This window comes from Brachyistius frenatus, unplaced genomic scaffold (genome assembly GCF_029030835.1).
Source record: "Brachyistius frenatus isolate BFR_SWC_R1_liver_20210118 unplaced genomic scaffold, ASM2903083v1 Contig_313, whole genome shotgun sequence".
NCBI lineage: Eukaryota > Metazoa > Chordata > Actinopteri > Embiotocidae > Brachyistius > Brachyistius frenatus.
Genome location: NW_027210912.1, coordinates 182,410 through 200,000, shown reverse-complemented (window position 1 = coordinate 200,000; position 17,591 = coordinate 182,410). Strand labels below are relative to the sequence as shown.

Below are 17,591 nucleotides of genomic sequence, written 5' to 3'. Positions count from 1 at the left end.
ATCATCAGCGTTAGATCAGTACACGTTAAAATATTAACAAACCCTCACTGTTCATACAACTCAAGAAGCAATTTAACTTAATTGAGCCACAAATGGTCATGTGACAATCATCGTTGAATCTCGTCACAGATTTCCATGTTGTCTTTTTCTTTTGCATCAAATTGTGGAGAGTATTATCGATAAGAGTATCCATAAGCATCTGGATCAATAAGGTGTATTGACATGAATAAAATGGCCTTGTTGTGTCCTCACCCTATTCAATTCCATGGAGCACATTATTTTTCACTTACAAACTGTATGTGCTCTGAGAACATCTTGATGAATAACCCTTCGTGAACAGTGGTAGCCACGGTATGATGTTAAGGTTGGTTTACAGCTGACAGCCTGCAGTTACAGTAGACATTAGAAAGTGCTGTGCTTGTTAAATATCTGCTGTGAAAATGCATCTCTCAAATAAAGAAAATATCCTCAAATAAAGAAAATATCCTCAAATAAAGAAAATATCCTCAAATAAAGAAAATATCCTCAAATAAGGAAAATATCCTCAAATAAGGAAAATATCCTCAAATAAAGAAAATATCCTCAAATAAAGAAAATATCCTCAAATAAAGAAAATATCCTCAAATAAAGAAAATATCCTCAAATAAAGAAGATATCCTCAAATAAGGAAAATATCCTCAAATAAGGAAAATATCCTCAAATAAGGAAAATATCCTCAAATAAAGAAAATATCCTCAAATAAAGAAAATATCCTCAAATAAAGAAGATATCCTCAAATAAAGAAAATATCCTCAAATAAGGAAAATATCCTCAAATAAGGAAAATATCCTCAAATAAAGAAAATATCCTCAAATAAGGAAAATATCCTCAAATAAGGAAAATATCCTCAAATAAAGAAAATATCCTCAAATAAAGAAAATATCCTCAAATAAAGAAGATATCCTCAAATAAAGAAAATATCCTCAAATAAGGAAAATATCCTCAAATAAGGAAAATATCCTCAAATAAAGAAAATATCCTCAAATAAGGAAAATATCCTCAAATAAGGAAAATATCCTCAAATAAGGAAAATATCCTCAAATAAGGAAAATATCCTCAAATAAGGAAAATATCCTCAAATAAGGAAAATATCCTCAAATAAAGAAAATATCCTCAAATAAGGAAAATCTCAAATAAGGAAAATATCCTCAAATAAAGAAAATATCCTCAAATAAAGAAAATATCCTCAAATAAAGAAGATATCCTCAAATAAAGAAAATATCCTCAAATAAGGAAAATATCCTCAAATAAGGAAAATATCCTCAAATAAAGAAAATATCCTCAAATAAGGAAAATATCCTCAAATAAGGAAAATATCCTCAAATAAAGAAAATATCCTCAAATAAAGAAAATATCCTCAAATAAAGAAGATATCCTCAAATAAAGAAAATATCCTCAAATAAGGAAAATATCCTCAAATAAGGAAAATATCCTCAAATAAAGAAAATATCCTCAAATAAGGAAAATATCCTCAAATAAGGAAAATATCCTCAAATAAAGAAAATATCCTCAAATAAAGAAAATATCCTCAAATAAAGAAGATATCCTCAAATAAAGAAAATATCCTCAAATAAGGAAAATATCCTCAAATAAGGAAAATATCCTCAAATAAAGAAAATATCCTCAAATAAGGAAAATATCCTCAAATAAGGAAAATATCCTCAAATAAAGAAAATATCCTCAAATAAAGAAAATATCCTCAAATAAAGAAAATATCCTCAAATAAGGAAAATATCCTCAAATAAGGAAAATATCCTCAAATAAAGAAAATATCCTCAAATAAAGAAGATATCCTCAGAAATGAAGGTAATCATTAACCTCCGGCTCCTTTTTCATCACATGGTGCCCAGATGGAGTTCAGGTTCCAGGAACTTTCAGGTTCTTACATGAAAGCACGTTTATTATCATGTTTCTTTGTAGAATCAATTCCAGTTTAATTGAATTAGAAAGCAAAGCACCAGAAACGCTGTACTGTACTTCCATTAATGTTGCTCATGCGCACACAGTCCTCTCTCCGTCCAACTTCCGGTCCCTCCGTGTCACATGACCAGAGCTCCGCTGCCATTGATGCTGTTCAGCTGCAGATAGCTGAAGCACATCGAGCGACGTCATCTTCCTCAGGCTCTCTTCACTTCATCCGACGATGGCAACGCTGGTGGCGAACCGGGCGATGGACGTGAACGGCTTGGCGGCCGCCGCGAGGACCCACACGCAGGCGGTGACCAGGAACTACATCTCCCAACCCAGGCTGAGTACGTCTGGGCTACCGGGGGCTAACGGGAGCTAACGAGAGCTACCGGGAGCTAACGGGAGCTAACGAGAGCTACCGGGAGCTAACGGGAGCTACCGGGAGGTTGTTTTATATTTGTTTTATTTTTATATTTACACGTTCAACCTGAGCCAGCTGCTGGTGATGACGTGTGATGACGTGTTACTGCAGTCAGCTGACGGCTGAACGAGCTGCGCTGTAAACGGGCTTTGATTTGTTCGACGTGTTGAGATTGAAACATTCATTAATCATTAATCATTAATCATTAATCATTCATCATTCATCTTGTTCACAGTTCCCTCATCCCGTTAGTGTTGACTATTAGTCACGTGACAGTTGAAGCATGTTGAGGCCGAGCTGGTGACAGACGGATGATCTGTCACATGACAGACCATCCGTCTGTCATGTGACCAGTCACATGAGCGCTGCAGCCTGCTGGGCTGTGACGTCAGAGGACCTGCTGGCTCTGCGCCCACAGAAGTTTTTTATTTGGTGATTTATAGCTGCAGTTGTTTGTAAATTATACTAATGGGAAAAAAAATACACATTTAAAACATCTGGACCGTTTACTGACACGACCAGAGGACATGTGGACCGTTTACTGACACGACCAGAGGACATGTGGACCGTTTACTGACACGACCAGAGGACATGTGGACCGTTTACTGACACGACCAGAGGACATGTGGACCGTTTACTGACACGACCAGAGGACATGTGGACCGTTTACTGACACGACCAGAGGACATCTGGACCGTTTACTGACACGACCAGAGGACATCTGGACCGTTTACTGACACGACCAGAGGACATCTGGACCGTTTACTGACACGACCAGAGGACATCTGGACCGTTTACTGACACGACCAGAGGACATGTGGACCGTGTGGGTTTACCGACAGGACCAGAGGACATGTGGACCGTTTACCGATACGACCAGAGGACATGTGGACCGTTTACCGACACGACCAGAGGACATGTGGACCGTGTGGGTTTACCGACACGACCAGAGGACATGTGGACCGTTTACCGACACGACCAGAGGACATGTGGACCGTGTGGGTTTACCGACACAACCAGAGGACATGTGGACCGTTTACCGACACGACCAGAGGACATGTGGACCGTGTGGGTTTACCGACACGACCAGAGGACATGTGGACCGTGTGGGTTTCTGCTCTCATGTTGTTCACAGATGCTGAAACAGTTTTCTGTCCCCATGGTTACCGTCCATCCAGGATATATCGTGACTTATCTGTGCTGAACTGAATAACTGTAGTTTGGTTGTTGTGCTTTAAGGGTGTGTACGTGTTACATTTGAAGTTGAACCATAATACTTCAAAGACAATGTTCTTATTTTTAGATCAAATTGTTTTTCTCTTAATTCTGAAAGTGGATTTTTTTTTTTTCTGTTTCAGTTAAAAAAAAAGAAAAAGAAAATCATTTATATTTTGGAGATAAAGGAATGGAAAGTGATCCATTTGTTAAATGCCACCAATTAACTGTTTTTTTTTTTTTTACTTTATCAGAACTTCTAACAATTATTTGATTAAATGTTTTGGTAAATAAAATGCCACAAAAACAGTGGAATTACAATTTCACAAATGTCAAGTCACATTCATCCCAAAGATATTACATCTATCTAATCTAATAGAAGGTAGAATATTCACATTTCAGAAACTGAAACAAGTGAATTATTGTAATTTGCTGGAGAAAATAATAAAGAATTGCTCATCAGAAGTGTTGCTGATGAGTTTATTGTTTATTATTTGGTTGATCTGTTCTCTACGTGCATCCAGAGAACATTTTGAACTTGAATTGGGTAAAGATGCAGCTGCTGTTGGTCAACGCAGCCTCAAACACTCAACTGGCTTTTTATGTGCAAACTGCAAGTTTGTAGCGTTTGAGGTCTATTTTCATCTATTTATATAAATTATTTCCTTTTGAATATCGAACTTGACTCAATAAATGGGATGTTGTCTCAGAGTTTTTTCAGTCTGCAGTTTGAACCGAACATTTTAGCATCAAAGCTGGAGTTCAATCAACCTTGACACTTGATTAATTCAGAGAATCGCATGGGTTTGGATTATTTCTAAGGTTTAGATGAGTGTGCTGCTTTGAGAATAGTTGAACATTATTCTATAAAGGAAACGTGTAAATACGGCTCCATTGCTGAGGCTTGAAGAAGGATTTTCTCTGGTCTAATTCAGCCGAGTGAGCTGTGATGAGTTCTGCTGTCGGAGGCGCCTCCTGCTCGTTTGCTGATTTCAGGACTGAATCACCGGCGGGAGTTTCTCAGGTGTCGGCGCTGTTCGGCTCGGTGTGACGACCGGGATGATGCTGTTGAATGCTGCCTGACGATGGAGCCAGGAAGGTGGTGCTTTTTCCTTTCTGCAAGTGTCAGAGAGGTAAATGTGGACTAAAAGCCTCTCGACAAACTGGAAGGAAATGACTTAATGGAGGCGTCTGAGAGCCGAGCAGATAGAGTGCAACGTGTGATAAAACCCTAAAAACATCCAACCATCTTGTTTCTGAAATATCCTAATTTTGTCGTAGCTTTATTTTGTTTTTGAGTAGCTCTCCTTTTTTCTCTCATCAAACTCATTACCGACCAGCAGCCGTCCACTCTGACGGCGAGGCGGTGATTTACAGAGCGATGGCGGTCGGAAGAACTCGGGAAACTTTGGATGTGCTGCATTTACAACATGATGCCGCCTTTTTGTTTTGCCATCATGTTGAATGTGCTGCTTCTCTATGAAAGAGGCGTTACCGTGGCGAAGACATCCTGTTCCTGTTTCAGTTGGAGTTTCCTCTTCTGTGATTCACACTTTGTGCCAAACGATATGCCGAGTCAGCAAAAACATCTTTAAGGGTTTTCTTTGGGACACGCTGGTTTCCTCCTCTTCACTGTGATCTGTGCTACGATTTGATACGTGATCATCTCATATCAGCTCTGTCGAGCCAGAGGTGTTTCTACTCTGACAGCACAGATCAATCATCTTCCTCTTTCAATCATACTTTCTTTGAAAAAGGAACAAAACACGTACTTTGAGTGCTCGAGACTACGAGTTTGCCGCACCAACTGCAGACTGGACACGCAAACGTAACCGGATGTATTTTCTTTGTGGGATTTGTTTTCATAGACTGGATTGGACGCCGTGAGACGCTTCTTCAGCCGGTCTTGCCGTGCTCGTTGGGTTGCAGCTCTCGGTGGTCACATATTGAGTGTAGCTGTCATTAACTTGAGCAACGGGAAACGCTGCTCCCCATCGATGTCCCGTAAGACATCGATGTATCTGGAGCAACAAATCGTCCTCCTCCATGTCAGGACTCAAATTTACAGACACCGTTAGTCGTTCTGCACTTAACGGAAACAATCGCAGCAATTGAATGCATCACCTGCCAACATATCTGCCGGCTTTTAATATTGTACCCAGAAGTCATTGTGTTTTTGTGCCCTCTGCACTCGGTAACACACTCGGTAACACACTCGGTAACACACTCGGTAACACACCATGAACCCACGGAGGGTTAGTTTCTTAAGAGGCCGTCTGTCCAGCAGCAGGAAGGACGGACGTGGTGGAAACCTCCTTTTCCACCACGTCACCAAGATGGCGGCTGATCAGTGAAAAGGGTCCAGAGTTCTTATTGATGCATGTTGTCGTACTTCAGAGGGAACGCACTGAAAACTGTTAGTATGGCAACGCAACGCAACACACAACGCAACGCAACACACAACGCAACGCGACGCGACGCAACACACAACGCAACGCAACACACAACGCAACGCAACACAACACACAACGCAACACAACGCAACACAACGCAACACACAACACAACACAACGCAACACACAACACAACGCACCGCAACACACAACACAACGCAACACACAACGCACCGCAACACACAACACAACACAATGCAACACACAATGCAACACAACACACAACGCAACACACAACACACACACAACGCAACACAACACAACAACACAACGCAACACACAAAGCAACACAACACACAACGCCACAACACACAACATACAAAACGCAACACAACACAACGCAACACACAACACAATGCAACGCAACACACAACGCAACAACACAACACAACACACAACGCAACAACACAACACACAACATACAAAACGCAACACAACACACAACACAACGCACCGCAACACACAACACAACACAATGCAACACAACACACAACGCAACACACAACGCAACACACAACGCAACACAATACAACACACAACATACAAAACACGACGCAACACACAACACAACACAATGCAACACACAATGCAACACAACACACAACGCAACAACACAACACAACACACAACGCAACAACACAACACACAACATACAAAACGCAACACAACACAACGCACCGCAACACACAACACAATGCAACACAACACACAACGCAACAACACAACGCAACACACAACGCAACACACAACGCAACACAATACAACACACAACATACAAAACACGACGCAACACACAACACAACACAATGCAACACACAATGCAACACAACACACAACGCAACAACACAACGCAACACACAACGCAACACACAACGCAACACAATACAACACACAACATACAAAACACGACGCAACACACAACACAATGCAACACACAATGCAACACAACACACAACGCAACACAATACAACACACAACGCAACAACACAACACACAACATACAAAACACGACGCAACACAACACATGCCACGCAACACGCAACGCAACATGCAACACACCACACCACCGTCATCAACACACAACACTCAACACAACACGCAACGCAGCACGCAACCCCCCCCCCCACCACACACACTTCTGTTAGTATTTGTACAAACATCCCATCATCCAAAAACATGCACCTCAGGTCAGGTTACCTGGCGCCGCGCTAGTGGCAGCCTGCTGCAGCAGCTCCCCCCTGAGAGCCCCCCCTGAGAGCCCCCCTGCTGTAGGGAAGACATTTCCCCTCGGGGATTAATAAAGTGTATCAAATTAAATTAAATTAAATTATGTCCAATTCAAGACTTTTTTGGAACGAGATAATAAAAATGTTCTCTTGTCTTTAAAAAGCTCCAAACTGAGTTCTGCACTCTGTTCCACCTTCAATAAGTTGCAGTGACGCGGTTGTTCTTTGTGTGAATGAGTCGCTGAGGTTGAACATCCGTCGTGTGTTTGCTTCGTCTGGCCAGTTGAGAAACATCCGCCGGTCTATAAGCTCGCCGTGTTGAGGCCTTTTTTTTCTTTTTGCTGCCTTATTGACTCGACGGAGCTCGAAGAGAAGCTGCTTTGAAAAGCCTCTCCAAGACAGAGCAGGAAAATAAACAAATAAAGAGATTTCTCATCAGACCAAGTCTTTTCTTTTAAGAGGCCTTTGTCTCTCTCATGTCAAATGCGACAAAAGCTATTAGCCCACGAAATGGCTTGTCTTTGTTTTAGTGGTGCATTCTGTCATTTAGTGCTATGAAAAGACATGGAGCAAGGCACTATACTTCTTTGTGAAGATTTAATTATTGGTAATAATGTAGTCACGATAAACAAATGTCTCATCTGTCAGTATGAAAGTAATTTCTATAAAATCCATGTTTTTTGCAACAGTGCTATAATCCACATTCTAATGAAGCGTAACCAGCTAACTTGTCAGTGGAAAAAAGACGCCGTGGGCGTTTGCCATTCTTCTCATGAAAGAACATTAAAATGTAGAATAAGGATTTGACACCATTCCTCTGTCGCATGAACAGAAAGCAGCTGATGGACAGACTGGTTCCTCTGACCACTTCTGAAGAGCAGCAGACGGACTTCATCTTAACAGCTGGAGGGTCATTTTAGAGAAGTAATATTGTATTGTTTCATAGAAGAAATTCCCCATTCAGTTACTTCCCTCAAACCTCAGACTGTATCAGTCCTGTGACCTTGTGTCTGTCTGCTGATTTTAAAGCAGTGTGTTATAATGAAATCCGAGCGTGAGCCGTGTTCTCCATCGGCCTTGTGTCTCATTGCTTCTCACACTCATTGCTCCTTACGCTAAAATTGTTATTCTGTCATGATCCTCATCATTTAAACGTTGACTTTTAGTTTCTTGGTTTTAGGCATCACTCATACTGTTTAAATGCAGATGACCTCATGATATCGTATTTTTTACTTTTGCAGTTTCTGACTCCACAGAGTGAAGTTTGATTGCAGCACATGGAAACTAACTCAACCAAGCAGTTGTCTCATATTTTAACGTGGCCTTGGAATAGCTGTGCAATTATGATGTCATAAAATGCTCAATAACATAAATTTGTGAACAACATTTGTGATCAATAAATGTTCATAAAAGTCCTTAAATTGAGGAAGTTAATGTAAATTGTGTGAAAGCTTATTATTTCTTACGTGGTAATGAAATCCTAATTGAAGCTTTGTGAAGTGATATGTTTCCCTGCAGTTCACCGTAGGGGGTCTCGGCTGAGTGAAGGGCAGTAAACTGTTGCGTGGTCGAAGCCAATGCTTCCAAAGCCCTCCGCCACCATGTAATGAACCTGTTGTGTTCACCAGGTGTTTCTGTGTTCACAGCGTTTTTCCTCTATTTTACTACCCGCTAGCAAAAAGGCCCACCGACCAGAGGCCTCCGTCCGTCCCCAGATCTGCTCGCGGTTCGAGCCTGATTACGTTTCCAATCAGAGCAGTGAGGTGGGGAGTCCTCTTCACACCGAGGACCTGCGTCCCTGCAGGGTTAAACGCCGGTCTGGTTTTGATGGGCTGTCACAACCACGAGCACAACTGACAACATGTCAAAGCACAGCTTGGCTGGCGATTGGTTGGAAGAGGTGTGTCAACCGCAGCGGTTGTTTATGATTCTCAAAAGCTTTTATTTATTCTGAAAGTTGTCTGCCATTTGTTAACAAAACATCCAACTTGGCCTTCATCTGTTTGGTTCATTTTAGTTGCATAGATTTTTTTTTTTCTAATCTTGAAAGCACAAAGCACTTTCTGCAAGTTATAAAGAAAAAACAGGTTTTTGTGCTGTTGTATTAAAAAATGTAGCTTTTTTTTTTTTCCTGTCACAAATAGAAAAGGTGTAAAACAGAACAAATTGGCCTGTTCAACATGTCTTGGAATATAATGGTTGCTGCTAATGTCACACCTTTTTTTAAATCTTATTTTTTCTGACCTGGTCTTTATTTGTTTGGTCTGAACTACTCCAGTATCATTTAACCTGGAAGGGGTGTGATGATAACAATGGATGAGACGTAATATGCAGAGAATACATTGTTCTGGCTTTTTAGATGATTTCCAGTTGACGAAGAGAAAGAGCAAAAGTTTTTGCTGACACAGGCTGATTGGGTTATCAAAATGAAAGAAGAGAATCTGTTCAGAAAAAAAAGTCACTTTTAGAATTTAAAGAACAAAGTGAGAATATTTCACGATATGGATTTATGACCAATTTCTGTCCGTGTCGGCTTCATGTTTCAAAGTTTTGCCTTTATATTCTTCTCACCAGCTATTTCTGCTGCGCTGGAAGTACCAAGCTTCAAATCTTTACCCTTCAAGCGCCTCTAGAAGACGAGCTGTAATGGAGACCAACTCTGGTTGCCTGGTGATATTAACGCAGAGCAGATGAAGCTTATGTTGGTGTTGGTACAATCAGTGGTATTGACAACTCAAGTTGTTCTGCCTCTGAGATCTTCCAGTACTTCTCTTGGTAGTCCTGTAGGTTCACTGAAGATCTTGTGCCTCGCCTACTTTTAACTTCCAACAATCATCCCTCCGTCAGCCTCACAGAGAAGACCATTTAAAATTCACAATTTTATTAAAAAGGTGAACAAAATTCAACTATAATTGCTATTTAAATGTAAATGTTCATTCTATAAGAGCAACAAACTTGACTAACAGTGGAAGTCGTTGGTCTTGTCCAGTTCAGCTGTACTATTGACTTCAGAGTGAACCAAGCTGATCAATAGCTGCAAATAACCATCACAGCTGGGGAGCAGCGTAGGCTCGACCTTTCTTTAGATAAATGCCAAATTGCAAATAAAGTTCATATTGTTTGCCAGCCTGGTAGGAGGTGCTTGCTGCCTACCGTTCATCACACCTCCTCAGGAGCCTCGTCAACACTGCTGCCATCTTCATATGAAATGACTCTCAGCTGTTACTCCTCATGTTTGAAGCCCTACACCGTCCACCTTTACAACCGTCCCCTCAGAGTACCGGCTGGTTTCCGTTAGATCTCCTCGATGGCTGAGCTTCCTACCTGAGGAAGCGTTCTTTGAAATCACTCCTCAAAACCTACTTTTATAGGCTGGAGACCGGAGACGTCCTTTCTGAACCACGTCTTTGTGTTTGCAGCCGTTTGTGCTGTTGCTCACATACTTGTGTTGCGTCAGCAAGTCTCTCCGGCCTCAGTGTGTTTATGAAGACCCGTGTGTGTGTGTCCCTGTGTGTGTGTCCCTGTCTGTGTGTGTGTGTGTCCCAGTGTGTGTGTGTGTGTGTGTGTGTGTCCCTGTCTGTGTGTGTGTGTCCCTGTGTGTCCCCGTGTGAGGCTGCTGCTATGTTTTCATCAATTAGTGTTGTCCCCATGTGTCCATGTCCAGAGGGGCTGTGGGAATCCCTTGAAGTCGAGGCTAAGACGTGATTGTGAGGCTTTGTAGAACTCATTTATTGTCAGAATGATGATGCACCCCCATCTCCATCCCAGCTCCTCCTCTTCCTCCTCCTTCTCCTCCTCCTCGTCCTCCTCCTCGTCCTCCTTCTCGTCCTCCTCCTCCTCCTCCTCCCCCTCCCCCTCGTCCTCCCCCTCCCCCTCCTCCTTGTCGTCCTCCTCCTCCTCCTCCCCTCCAGTTCCCCCCACTTTGAGCTGGGAAATTGAATTGTGTTGGAATGCTCTGTGCCTCTTTTCTCTGCACTTGAATGGGCTCTTTAGTATTTCACACCAAGGTGTCCTTCAGGGTGCGAGGTCAGGCTACCAAAACAGCTTCTAGTGGAGGATTAGGACCAATTAACATCTTTGTACACAAAGGGCTCTGGCAGCTGAACAGCCTGCAGGGTGACCCACACTGCTGTTGCATGCCAAGCCAGGGGACCGCTGCACTTGAGCTGAAGTAGCAAAAGAGGGGTGGAGAAAGTTTTCCAAACCTAATGGGAAATGTTGCTACTTCACACCTCATGAACGTATAGGCTATTGAGCAGTCGTTACCTTGTGAAATGAGATAGCAAACCACTTTTTTTTAATCATAACAGTTATGCGTGGGAGGGAACTTTGAACCGTCCTGTGTTTTCTCCCTCATATACTCCTATATAGGCCCGGTCAGACCTCCGGCCTCCGGCCTCCCTTCGACTACTCTTTCTAAAATTAGACACCCTTCAGACTTTGTGTCGCATTGTTTTAAGCCATGAATCTTAAAAACACTTGAAGGAGGTAGAAATGGATGATGTTGCACTGGGTATATACGGCTCTTTAAATGTACACTCACCCAAAACACAAATTCAACACATTTGTTTTTTCTCCCATTTCTCTGGCGCAGAAGTAAAACATCTACGACTTGGTTGGTTAGCGCCGCGGTCGTGGCAGCCTGTTGCAGCAGCTCCCCCTCGGGATGCTGCTGTAGCGAAAGAATTTCCCCTCGGGGACTAATAGAGTACAATAAAAATAAAAATAAAAATTAAATTATGGTCACAAAAGGTTCATTTTTCTTAAACTTTGTTCACAAATTTGTGATAATCTGTGTTGGTGGGTACTTGTCCTTTGCCCAAATGATCCAGCCACCTGAGTGTTTTTAACGGTGTGATTATGGCGCCGGTGTGCCTTGGACTGGTCCAAAGGAAAAGTCGGTGAGATGGAGGAGGGTTCGCCCTGAATAACGGACGGAGAAGAGCGCTCGACATGCCGACAGCGTTGGTCTGACGCTCCACCAGCCCAGCTGGTCACTACATCCCTGACCGTGGACAGGGTGCATTTAGAAGCCACAAAGCTGTTGGCATCAACAACCGTTGACTCACTAGTCGAGAAGAAACTTTGCAAGTTCAGCATCAAACTGTTTTCTGTTACTTGCCAACAGCAGTTGCAGACACAAGATGTATTTTATTTCACGTAGGACAAACATCCTCTTTAAATCTGTTACTGAAAATGTAAATGAGTAAAAATAATTCCATCACAGAAATAGTTGGATATTTCCTTTCATCTTTTATGCTTGTACATTCATCATCTCTTTGGTTTCCTGTGTTGCTGTGTTTGAATGTCCCTGAAGGTGACGTTATATTTATCAAATAAAGCTTGACGGTCACAGTGAGCGAGCAAAGCCGGGGTTTCTAGAAGCGTTTTAAAATGACACGTCCCTTCTCTGGCCACCGTCACCATGTATCTACCATTTAAGATGCAGGAGACTTATGGATTGCTAAGAGCTTCCTGTATAATTATGGAGCCCAATTTTCCCCACACCGTTATTATCATCACCCTTCAGGAAATAGCCATATGTATCTCTTTTCAGGCCGGTGGGCAATTTCTAGGCTAAGTGTACCTATTAAGTCCTTTTATTAAAATGGGCAATCTGCCATTTATAAAAGGGGGAAAGGATCATAAACATAATGTTTTGAAAATTTGATGGAATTTTTATTAAAAGCATTATTTATTTATTTAGCAAATGGCATTATTGGGGCTGGGGAGCTGTCTCAGGTTTAAGTATGAAGATGCCAATCATTCCAGTAATAATCTATAATAATTCTTGGAGTAGTTTTGAAAGCAATGTCCATGTCTTCCTTCGCAGAAGAAAGAAATGCGGTTTAGATTTGTACTTTGTAAGATGCTCTCCAAGCGTATGAATTCATCACACCGTCATGTGTTGGTTCACTTTGATCTGCATTTGTACCATCATGTGTTTCTACTATTTGAGTGCAGAAATGTAAGGGTTCGTTTTTGGAGTCTCAATAGTTTGGCAAAACTGGACTTATCTGCATTGTGTGAGTGGAGAGATTTTCATATTGAACAAACATAAAACCCCGTCGAAGCAAAAGCGACTTGACTCCTGAACTTTACAGCTCCATTAAAGTTGGAGTGGTAAAAAGTTCCAACTCGTTGTTTTCAGGGGTGTTTTTCTAAAAAAGTCTTATATAGGTGACACGATGCTCCCTAAAGAATCTCTTTATTATCGCTTGTCTCTTTTATCATTTTTACTCTTTTCCATGTCCAGCGGGCCGATAGGACCGGCAGGACATCTGAGGCCGACTCAGACCGGAGACGTCCTTTCTGAACCACGTCTTTGTGTTTGCAGCCGTTTGTGCTGTTGCTCACATACTTGTGTTGCGTCAGCAAGTCTCTCCGGCCTCAGTGTGTTTATGAAGACTGTTGTTCTGGACAGACTGCACACCCGATCTGGAATATATAATGCTTGAATACAAGTTCTTCCATATAAAGGAAGCGAGGGAATCTCAGCTCGCACACGGAGCTGACGGGCACGCACAGGAAGTTTTATCATGAACATGTTGAAATGGTTCTTCTGCTCACTTTTTAAAAAGGTTGAAACTGCTCCTCTGCAACTGATAGTAGAGATCCTTGGCTGGCTGTAGATCATTACATGGGATCATATTTGAAAATGGACTGTGTTGAGCTTTACTTTTCTTTCCCATGCAAATAATTGTAACAATGCATTCACACTGCTGCAGCTTGAATGGAGGATGTTGATCAGAGCCGTAGCGTGTTGATCTCGGTGGTTCTACGAGCAGGAACGCAGCCGCAGGGATATATTTGTAAACGCAGATTTTGAAGTGCACAGATTGGAAAAGATTGATTCGAGCTGTGTTTAGTGGACTGTTACAACATCGTACATTAGGTGGGACACAAACTTGCTTCCTGCCTCTTGTTGGCAAATGAGGATTGCAAAGGTTTATTCATACCCCACCTCCCCCACCACACACACACACACACACACACACACACACACACACACACACACACACACACACACACACACACACACACACACGAGACACAGCCTGTCTGACTAATAGAGGGTGAAATGCAGGTGTGTCTGGGAAATGGCTGCAATACTGTAGCGCATTGACAGGTTATTTTGTTGGCCCGACCTAATTAGTGGATAGTGGATGCACCCTGCTAAGCTTTAGTGCTTTATGTTCGTAGCAGTCTGCTCTAATTTCCTCGTGCCTTTGATATCAGCCTCGAGATTGATGGTTCGTGCATAAAGAGGAACACCAGACCATGATAGAAAACCTCGTGGAAACAATGCTGCCACCTTCACCCCCCCACCCATGTCCTTGCATTTTACCCCCCAGGTCTGCAGATGTGTGGTGGGGGGGAGGGGTGTGTGTGTGTGTGTGTGTGTGTGTGTGTGTGTGTGTGTGTGTGTGTGTGTGTGTGTGTGTGTGTGTGTGTGTGTGTGTGTGTGTGTGTGTCATTGGAAACTCAATGTAAATAGACTTGAATGTCAGCAGACGTTCCTGCTTCATCCAGAGAACAGGTTGAGACGGCGCTGTTCCTCTGTTGCTCTCTACAGAGAATAAATTCCAATAATCCATCCCTGCTTTGCTGCTGTTTCTGAGTCTGAAGTAGATCTGCTGTTGGATCGCTTGAAAAAGGAGGAAACTTTAAGGAGGAAACTTTCTTTGGTGGAGCTGTTGAAACTTAAACTTAAAGCTGTTTGCATCCCGGCTGGTGAAAGTTACTGTGGGTGCATATGGTGTGTAATATCAAATATAAGCACAATATTCATTGTTTAGTTATTGTGTCTTACGTTGTTATTCACTATTTTTATCTTGAGTGCTTTTGATACCTACAACGTTCAGTTTAACATGTAATCGGTGCTGCCCTAACAGTTTATTATCTTCTGCCAGCAGAATGGGGGTCAATCTCTTGTTATTCCATTGAGCGATGTGTTTGAGATCAGAGCTGTCACACACATGCTATTCAGAAACACAGCCTCTGATTGGTGGACAAGCCAATTAAGTTTCACATGCAACAGAATGATTGTCTATTCTATATATAGTCTGTATTGTTCAGCCAACACGCAATCATTCACAGTTGAAACCACACTGTTACTGATTGTTATAGCTATATACACCACCTTCTGCACTTTATTTATCTTTCTTTGTTTTTATTGAAATGTTCAAAAACAGATGGTTTTACCAAAAATAAATATCTCTTCATATCGCAAAGAATTCATTAATTTGATTGCTTCACTCTCAAAAGTTAGAAAGGAAGGCACACTAGGAAGTAGTGGGATATGTCATGTTGGAGGGGTATTTAGGGCAAAGGAAGGGGCACCTAATCGCAATTATGTTAAACTGCATCTTACTGATACTCGCAAAAATGTTTGCTGAAGAAACATAGAAGGCTGCAGGAGGAACGAAGGGCTTCTAACTTTCATGGGAGCAACAATACTCTTGGGTGGAAACGGCAGCTGTGATATGTTTTATACAGTTTGCGGGCAATTCCCTGCAAAACATCCTGTTAAAAGACAGCCTGAAGGAGCAACCTCTGGAAACACACTCACAACAGTGATGTCATTGGACAAGCAAGCTGGCATTTCCCAGCTTGTCTTCTTCCTTAATAACTCATAGCAATAACGCAACCAAATTAAATAGGTCTATGTGATGGTGATTATACATTTTCAAGAAAACATGCAGTTTTTGAACATTTCATTAAAGACAGACAAAGATAAATACAACAGTGCATGTCTTGAAACCACACGTTTAGCACACGGGAATAGGAATTCCAGTGTGCAGTGTTATATTGACATTTGATGTTTAGTTTTCCCTGAGTTTAGTATGTTTTGCATCTTGCAGCAGTTTGATGTGAGGGAGGGAACCAGGCAATCCCATTAACCTTCATCAGCGATGACCCTTCATTTAGTGTCCTATTATTGTGAGGCTAAGAACCAACCACTTGCCTTTGTAATTGAACAACGAAAGGTAAATTCTTGCATGTTTTTTCCTGACATTTGCCTGCCTTTGACACTCGGGTCTGGAAGTGCATGGAAGCTGTTAGAATCTCACTGTGAAAGGTCAGCTTGTGGTTATTATCAGTGTTGGCTGTAGGGAAGGCTACTTATTCCAATGTTGATTGCTGGCTTTCAGCTGTACAAGGAAATGGAAATGTTTTCAGTATTGCCAGTGTTATTTTACTGTCCTGTGGCCTGTTGGGATCAATAATTGAGTGAATAATAGGCCTGCAAGTTATTGGAAAAACTGGAATTGCGTTTGTTTTTTTCTGGTACACAGCCCTATTCACAAAAAAATTGGTATGCTGTGAAACATTTAAATAAAAACAGAATGCGATAGTTTGCAAACCATGTAAACACATATTTAATTGAAAATTGTCCAAAGACGACAAATCAAATGTTGAAACTGAGAAATCGTATTGTTTCATGTAAAATATGTTTATTTTGAATTTGATGTCAGCAGCACGTCTCTAACAAGTTATTACAGGATCATGTTCACCACTGTGTTGCATCACCTCTTCTTTTAACAACACTGTAAACCTTCTGGAACTGATGAGACCAGTTTCTGGAGTTTTGAAAGTGAAATATGGTACCATTCTTGCCTGATAGAGGATTTCAGCTGCTCAATAGTTCAGGGTCTTCTCTGTCGTATTTTTCGTTTTGTGATGCTCCGAATGTTTTCAATGGGTGACAGGTCTGGACTGCAGGCCGGCAACCATGACGCCTTGGGTTGAGTTCACTAACCAATCAGAGACTGTTCCTGAATGGGCAGTCAGCCCTAATCTCAAACGCATTGTGCAATGAAGTAATGACCCTATTCTCCAATCAATACATTTATACTATTAGAGTATGAATAGGTAGAATAGTGTCTTGGTGTGTAATAGAACAATATATACTGGCACTTAGGACTATAAATAATTAATAATAATTAGACACGCACAAAAGAAATCCACTATATGTTTAATGGACTGTCCCTCCCATTCGAGCAATTCAAATTGTATTTTCTCCAGAAGCCCATATTGATATGATGGAAGACCGTCAATGATGATGTCTAAAAAATGATGCTTGTGTTTATATTTCATATAACATATCCTTGCAACTTTCACCATCAAAATAAAACAAAAACGGTGATAATACGATGAACCTGGCAGTAGGCAACACATGATTGTAATATTGTGTCATGCGGTTATTGTCTCAGCCACAAGGGATTTTTTTCTTTTTTTATCAAGCAGAAAAAAGTTGGAGCATCAAAAGAGTTTATTTTCCTGTCTTTATGTTTAGGGATGGACTTTCACACATGCACACATCAC

At 41.6% G+C, this 17,591-nt stretch overlaps 1 protein-coding gene across 1 annotated transcript in view; it reads left to right on the top strand.

The window, feature by feature from the left end:
* Window positions 1-2,083: 2,083 nt before the first annotated feature.
* atp6v1ba (ATPase, H+ transporting, lysosomal, V1 subunit B, member a) overlaps window positions 2,084-17,591 on the top strand; it is a 42,715-nt gene continuing 27,207 nt past the window's right edge. The window contains exon 1 of the mRNA XM_069723012.1: window positions 2,084-2,291. Coding sequence (XP_069579113.1) covers window positions 2,183-2,291 — 109 coding nt within the window. The 5' untranslated portion in view covers window positions 2,084-2,182. The remainder of the gene's footprint in view (window positions 2,292-17,591) is intronic.